The sequence below is a fragment of the Lepisosteus oculatus genome, chromosome 4 (genome assembly GCF_040954835.1).
Source record: "Lepisosteus oculatus isolate fLepOcu1 chromosome 4, fLepOcu1.hap2, whole genome shotgun sequence".
In the NCBI taxonomy this organism is placed as follows: Eukaryota; Metazoa; Chordata; class Actinopteri; order Semionotiformes; family Lepisosteidae; genus Lepisosteus; species Lepisosteus oculatus.
This window is the reverse complement of record NC_090699.1, coordinates 21517128-21525090: the sequence shown is the minus strand read 5'-3', so window position 1 is coordinate 21525090 and position 7963 is coordinate 21517128. Positions and strand designations below refer to the sequence as shown.

The window sequence follows — 7963 nt, the reverse complement described above, 5'->3', positions numbered from 1 at the left end:
CTGTGTCATGAAGCAGTTTTGCCTCTTCTTTATCATCTAGAAATTGGATTAACAGGCAGCTCTGTCTGACTTAATAGATTTGTACTTTATCTAAATGTGACAAAACATGCAAACATTTAAATATTGTTTGCAAAATAAAAAAACTGAGCTCTCTTATAATGAAAAGTTTTAAGACTATTCAGTATCACTGCCAATGAAGCTCTGATTTTATCCAGCTCCTGAGCAAAACTTCTCACCAGAAAACATACAGCTGTAAAATACTAACATAAATAGTAGAGGATTAAATACTGAATTTTAACCATAGTTTTCTTTAATTAAACATATTTATTATTATTGAACACACTCATTTACAGTCAAGGTGGATTACTTCTTTAATTCTATTTGAATAGAACTTACACACTGTTAGGCTGACCCTGCTTTTTAATTTTTAATTTCAGTTTATTTCACTGTAAAACTGAAAAACTTCAAAAGAAAGTATTTCAGTCATACACAATTACTGCAACGTTCCACCAACATTATAATGAGCGAACAAATGCATGAATAATGTACCAGGTAAAGCATGCAGTCCTGTGCACACTACTATAAAAACAGGAATAACAAACTTATGACAACAATGAGACAAGAGCCACTGAAATTTGTTGATTCTCACAATTCCAACTAGCAGTTAGGCCTTCTTCAGCATCTGCACAATTTTTTTAAATTTTAACCTCTTTGCAATATCTAATGGGGTCTCACCATCCTGAAAGACAAAATAATTAACAATTAGTGTCATCAAGCTGAAAGAAAACTTAATTTGATAAAGGTCTGCTTGTTATTACAAATAAATCTTAGAGGAGATTAAAGTCATTTTTCAGTCATTAAACTGATTTACAGTACTTTAATTCTACTTCCCCACTATTCACTTAGTCCTAATGTTGCCTTTTTAAGAAAACATTACGTGTGCATAACACCTACAGTATAATATACGCTTTCAGTTTTAAATAAGATTCATGTATGATGACTGGTGACATGATAGTATATATCTTTGTTATTCTATTTGAGTTGATTCTGTGAACAACACAGCAGTGTTTCTATTTATGTGCTGTAGTCTTAGTTTATATTTAGTAAAGCTAAGAGATTTCAACCGTGCCTCCTAATTGTTCCAGTCACTTAAGTACAGTGTTGCTGAGCCATGCATAGACAATGATACAAACAACTGTTACACTTGTCACAATACACTGATATGTAAACCACACATACTTTAAACATAATTAGGCATCTGGGTTGACCATTGTGTTCCGTGGAGTCTGGGTTATGTTTACTGAGACTTTACATCTTTGTCTGTTTCTTTGAAAAGCAAAGTGGGGAATACTAAAGTTACTGTATTATAAGCCAACAAGCAGACCCCACGTTAAGCCGTGCGAAACAAAGGATGCATGTCAGCTACAAATCTCACATTATTCTTTATTGAAGGATCTGCATGTTTTTCCAAGAGAAGAGGGATTACTCTGGAACTTTTTCCTTGACAAGCATAATGAAGTGCTGTATTTCTTTTCTGCAACGAAAGGTAAAATAACAGGTTATTTTCACTATCATAGAACTTTTTTTTCCTACCTAACACACTAGAAGATAAAATATTCAACACTTTGTAAATGCAATTTCTCCAATAGAGTAAATCAGCTTTTGGGTGAATGCCAAATTACAAATTAGCCCATGTCTGAACCAGCTTTTCTAGACTTAGTGCTGCTTTGCATTGTTTTAGCTGCACTTAAAAATATTTGGTGTTAAAAGGCTGTCAAGCCTTTTTTCTTAACCTTCATGTATTGAATTTCATATAAATAATACCTGTAGTATTTAATCACATAGAATTGCAGTGATAGTTACCAAGAAGCTAGAAAACTGAAACTATTCCATTCTGAGGATGATGAATCACTTCGGGTGGAACAATTTCAACTCCCCGACATGTACATGCCTTTTGTAATTACTTTATAAAGCACTGAAGGGTAATTCTGAATTCCTTAATGAAGAAGACCTCTTCTTACATTATCTGTAGCATTAATGTCGACTGTGGTGCTTAATAGCAGCTGCATTAACGTCACATTCTTCCTGAATTTTTCCTCCTGTTTAAAGAACAAGATTACGTTTAACAAGAAAGCACAGCTGTTGTTCCATTTCCTTTACATGTGCATACTATATACAGTTTGTATACAGACTTGGCACAGGCAGATATCCAGGTTTATAAAAACTCCACACTGCTAGCAACATATGAGAGGTGATGGAGGGGTGGCTGATATTCCGCAGTCCCCGAAAGCCAGAAATGACCAAGACCACCAGTCGATTTGTACTTCTGACAGGGTTTGTTAAGGACCTACATTCATTCCTGGGATTTCTCTTCGGTTAGTGGCCAAGCCATGGCAGAGCCCTGAAACCCAGATTTTCTGCATCAAAAGTCTGTTGTCTGGTTAATACAAGTGAAGACAGCATCTTCCTTCTAACCACTGCCCCTCTAGGACAGAATGGACCGGCTCAAGCCTCCGAGGGAGAATCTTGACTGGACAGGCATGAGCCATGTTTCCTGCGCCTGCCGCCAGCTACGACCAGCACAGCAGGTTTCACAGGGTTCGGTGAGAGCTCCTGTGCTGGACCACTGCCTGCTATCTTGAGGATATCTGGTATTACTGGAAGCAGGGCGGCACAGTGGACAGTGGACAAATGGGGGAAGGTAGGATGAAGTTTAAAATCTCTTGAGACTCTGTTTTGAAGTTCACTTGAGTCTCCTGTTTAAGGCAAGGCTTTCTGTAGACTTCCTATGGCCAAGAAATGTTCTTCTAGTTAGTGTATTTATCATTCTAACTGGAATGACTTTGTTGGATCTGTAAAAGCATCTATTACCTTCATCAAGGCTTTGAGGTTTTAACACAGTTACAGTTAAGGCATTTACTTTAGTTCTATTGATATGTTCAAACTTATTTTTTTATACATGAAAGGGTCTCATTTAAGATTAGTAGATTTATTCTCCACAAATTTTGACATAGCAGACAGTGGTTTCATAATTCCACAGTAATATAACATACCATTATAAGCAATCCAATTAATAAAACAGGCATCAAAATTATAATCATCAGATAATCCAGGAAAGTAAATGTTCTCTTTGCAGCATAATGCAAGGATGTCCTCTTTTTCTGTTGGCAAAGAAATAAGGAAGGTTAGAGCAAATTAATAACCATTGAATCCTAAAATACACCGCAGTTCTTCATGTTCTGCATAAATCTATAGCATACTGCTTTATTCAATAAGCAATTCGCTTATTTTTCAAAACTCTCCAAAAGTCCAGTTGATTGGATCAAGAGAAGAGCAGTTATTGAATTAAAATGGAATATCTTTCTGGAGATTTGATAGTATCTCATTAGCTGTGCTCTAGCCTGCACCTTACTACTGGCTTTTAAAAATCTTTTAGGACCCAACAGTATTAGTACTATCCAGAGAAAGCATCTTCTACTAGACAAGTGACTCTGTCTTTTTATAACTAGCCTAATTTGAGAGACACTTTAAAGAGACATCTCCAGTCTTTTACCTATGGTCAATACTTGACGTGTTACAGTATTACAATTAAAAATACTTAAGCACAGCCTAAATGGCACATTGCGTAATGTACAAGACCTGCTTTTTGTGGCTATGCCAGAGTACATTGAAAATAAGCATGGTCTCTAACACCCTGCAATGTTAGAAACTGCAATGACAGTATCATAAGTACATTTAGAATGACAAAAAATAGATCCATAAAACTGCTTAAAATCCTACCAAGAAAAAAACCCATTGCAAACTAGATAAAAGTAGTGTACAAGATACAACCCATTAGAATTCATGATGATAATGACTGCAAAATGATTTTCCAAAGTTATACAGTACATACACTATATAGAACAGTTATTTTAGATATTATTTTATTAATAATTAACACTGATATATTGCTTTTCATGTATTATGTCCTATATGTAAATTGTACTTTAAAGTATAGGAAAGATTTATTACCAAACAGCAGCATTTGCCTGTGTTTTTATTATGTACCAGTAGCACCACTACACTGCTGATAACATAACAAATGAGGAAACTGTTTCTCCTGTTGAATTAAGGGAAAATTTAAGGAAGACTGGAATGGGACACTCCTAGCAGACCTCTGGTCTTATAAATAGTGACAAAGGATCTTTAATGACTAAATAGTCAGGACCTTGGTTTAACACCTCATTTAAAAGATGGAACTTCCTGCAGCACAGTGCCCCCTGTCACCAAACAGTAGAATTGGTTAAGAAATTGTGCTCAAGAGGGAGGACCACCACCTACTGGTCCCCCAGTACCAACCTGGTTTAGCTTACAAGTTACTCATCCCAGCACTGCCCAGGCCCAGCATTGCTCGGTTTCAGAGATCTGACAAGGTCAGACTACAGGATCTGATCTCACTGCAGTTCTGCATTTCCAGAAAGCTTGGAACTACAAATACTGAGGTTTTTATTTCCCCTTGGGGAAAACTGCACACTCTACAGTAAGTACTGTAAATTAAGTGGGCCCAGGGAAATTGAGCCCTTAGCCATCTTCAAAGTTAAGTTTTGATTTCCTCTGTTTATGCTATGTTTTAACTAGGCATTTTTTTGTTTTCACTGAAGTTAAAATCATGAATAATTTTAAAACTCATATTGCAACAAGGAAATCATGTCTTTTTGTTGTTTTTTTATGTTAGGCAAAATGTTCTCAGGTGAACTGATTTCTTATTAATGTTATTTTTGAACCTTATACCACATAAATAGCTATTTAAATAAAAAGCAAACAAATAAACATTAGAGAAGGATAGCCAGTTAATGCCCCATCTAGTCATTTGTTCACTCAAACAATAGCAGTTATTTATTAGATTTAATTGAGAAAGCAATGAAATGTACACGTTTCTCCACATTGATCGTGTTTAACTCTTACCTTATTTCGGAGTGACACGTCTGCCTTTTTTTCCAGCAGGTACATCACGATCCTAATGTGACCCTGTCGGCAAGCAGCTATCAGTGGGGTGTCTCCGGAGATGACATCTTGGGCATTTAAATTCTTGGGGTCTTTCCTCAGCAGCCTAACCACCTCCCGTAGGTCATTGTCATATGCAGCTTGACAAATGGGCTACAGAAAGACAATTCACATTCAAATGGTAACTAAAATATTCTTTGTTCAAACAATACTCCATGTTTATAGTCAACTTGGGTCCAGTTAATTTTGTGGAACACTGTCTCCCCTAAAGTGTGACTTATATGAATTGTCCTTGCGATATAGTCTGAATACTGGAGTGTTCCTCCAGAAGATTGTTTACTGATAAACATGGCAGCGAGAGAGATTAGAACTTAAATAAAAAACAGGTTAAAGTGACCTATCTTGCCAAATTAAAGGTAGCAAGTATATACTCGGCCCACTGACATCGTTTTCTGCAAAAAGCACACGACACCTGCTATAGTATGTTGTACCTACTGTACCATCTCAAAAATACACCTCCAACATTGAAAACATAAGACTGTACCACAAATTACTCTGACAACTGAGAATGTAGAGACACAGTTTTGTATGAAAGATCTGAATAGTTCACAAAAATTTTGAAAAATAAGGATTTCTTTTGTCCCCAAGGCCAAGGAAACAAGATTGTCAGTCAATCTAAAAATTAATTTCTAACGACCTGATAAAAAATAGTTCATTTTCTCTATTAAACGATTCTTTAAGTGCATTAACATCCCAACAGCAGAAAGGCCTCTGTTTCGAATCTTTTCAGTAGCAGAGTTTCAGTTAACACAGTTGAAGTCTATTGAATGAAACTGGCTGCATTGTCCCATACTTCAGCCATCTGCTAACATAGGACCAAACATACCAACAGTTACCTAAGGCAGAACAGGTAACTGAAGCTGCTTTCATGACATCACTCCTGTATCTGAACGGACAGAAAACCATAAAGTTATTGCCAATGACATATTGCAATCGACATTGCCTGAAAGTATTTCAAGACATGTTGCTACAAATTCCTGAAACAAAAGGGTACCAGTCACTTCCTAAAACAATGGGCATTTTTGAACGAAGAACATTTTGAAAACTGATCATTTTGAAAGAATACACCATGTATTGCATAACACACATGTATTGCGCATGATATATCGTTTACAGTACCTTTCGTGCTGAGAAACATCTGAAAGCAGTCTAAATGGATAATAAACGAAGCTATTACGTTGCTGAAAATTGTAAAAACAGGCAGTTTTTTCAACACTACACTTAGACTGACATTTCCAAAACTACAGACCGCTGTACACTGTCGTATAAGAACTGTCGTTAAAAAAATCAATTTACCAATATATTATTTTTAAAAAACCATCCGTTATTATACATTAACAGCTAATAGCTTAAATAATCCCTAAACCATGTAAAAAAACGAGAAATATGATAATTAAAAAGATTACAAAGTAATCAAATATTGTACATGTACCCTTTAATACTAAGTATCCAGTCTTTTAAACAGAACACCACATCACGTTTTCTGTATTTCATGTTTCTGTCCAGGTATAAACTTAAAATTTTGGGCCGGCCTTTTTCAAAACAAAAAGTTCAATTTCGTATAGCGGATTTTGACATACAGTAGGCCTAATAAATGTCAAATGAAGTGTTTTGAAAGATACTAAGAATGTTTTAAAATCCAAACAGCTAAAATATCGGAGAAACATAATACGTTTTTACGGGTAAAAAAGACCCGTAATCTGCATTTCTGCGCAAACCGTCTGCGATATTAAAAACGTTTTACTCCGTTTTAAAGATACCATTGTAACATTCAGGTAGCCCTTCGGAACAGTACCTCGGAGTACATCAACCCCATCTCTCCAGCCTTCCTGCGTGACTTAATCACACGCGTGTCGCACCTGGTGATTTTCAACCTCTGTCGCACGAGACCCGGACTTGTTTCCTGCAGTGTGATTTTACTTGGCCACTGGAAGGACTTTCTTGAACTTCTCTCGTGTTAAGTCTTTCAAAAACCTGATGCTTCAGCGTGTGTCATCGTAAAAAAAAAGTCCGCATTGAGAGGGTGTGGTTAAAGGTTTTTTTTAACGCGCCTAGTCATAAAAGAGACTGAGCAATCTTCCTCTTGTCGCATCAGGTATGTTGAAACAAACGGGATATCAAAGTAGAAGGAAGAGAACATGCACTGCTGTTGTGGTTGTTATCGTCATTAAATGGCGAAACTGGAAAACACGGAGAGGTTTTGGGGACCGCTTCGCCACACCTAAGGGAAGGGGTGGAGACCGTATAGGTATTTGGGAGGAACGTGACGTCACTAGGTAGTACAGTTGTATCAACCTGTCCCACATCACAACATTTGCACTTAGTAACAGGTGGACCCCATACAGGTGGACATCCTGTTGGGGTATTGAGAAAAAAAAAAACTCGAAGCTTGAGGTTTAATTGTATCAGCTACCGTCACTAACAGGATAGAAATATTTTACTTTTTAGGGCGTTAATAGTCTGATATTAGCTTCGGGGGATGATCAATTGATGATAATAATAATAATAATAATAATAATAATAATTGCTTACACTTATATAGCGCTTTTCCTGACACTCGCTTTACGGGTAATGGGGACTCCCCTCCACCACCACCAATGTGCAGCATCCACCTGGTTCAAAACAACGATTTGATTTTAGTCGAGGATATTCACCCTGGTGCCGGTGTAAAAATTATAAAGGGATATCAATAAATTGCTATTCTAACGTAATGTCTGTCTGTTTTAATTTAATACCACTTTCTGATACGGCTTAATAGAAACGATATAAGTTTATTGCTTCGCCTGGATAGACAATAAACTCTTTGTTTTTCGTCATAATACGTATTTAAAAAAAAATAAACTAATGAACGGGCCATATTTTTGATGTCATGAAATCGAAAGATTTTTTCACAGATATTCCGTGTTGGTGATGAGACGTG

General features: G+C 36.4%; 1 protein-coding gene across 2 annotated transcripts; it reads right to left on the bottom strand.

The window, feature by feature from the left end:
- Nucleotides 1–288: 288 nt before the first annotated feature.
- On the bottom strand, nucleotides 289–7255 carry ankrd22 (ankyrin repeat domain 22). 2 transcript variants are annotated; one of them, XM_006630369.3, is made up of 6 exons: nucleotides 6839–7252; nucleotides 4945–5136; nucleotides 3054–3161; nucleotides 2022–2099; nucleotides 1436–1534; nucleotides 289–739 (listed from the first exon to the last, which is right to left on the bottom strand). In XM_006630369.3, the coding sequence occupies exons 1-6, from the start codon at nucleotides 6857–6859 to the stop codon at nucleotides 665–667; spliced, it is 573 nt and encodes a 190-aa protein (XP_006630432.1). In that variant the 5' UTR covers nucleotides 6860–7252; the 3' UTR covers nucleotides 289–664. The 2 variants fall into 2 exon arrangements, with proteins under 2 accessions (XP_006630432.1, XP_015202177.1); XM_015346691.2 differs by lacking the exon at nucleotides 2022–2099 and having other exon boundaries at nucleotides 6839–7255.
- Nucleotides 7256–7963: the final 708 nt, after the last annotated feature.

Excerpts from the sequence above, each read along its gene's own strand:
- ankrd22 (XM_006630369.3), bottom strand. The coding sequence starts at position 6,859 with ATGGGGTTGATGTACTCCGAG. Across the intron at positions 5,137-6,838 it reads TGGGGTTGATGTACTCCGAG|CCCATTTGTCAAGCTGCATA; the intron begins GTACTGTTCCGA and ends GTCTTTCTGTAG. Across the intron at positions 740-1,435 it reads ATCCTTCAATAAAGAATAAT|GATGGTGAGACCCCATTAGA; the intron begins GTGAGATTTGTA and ends TTTGTCTTTCAG.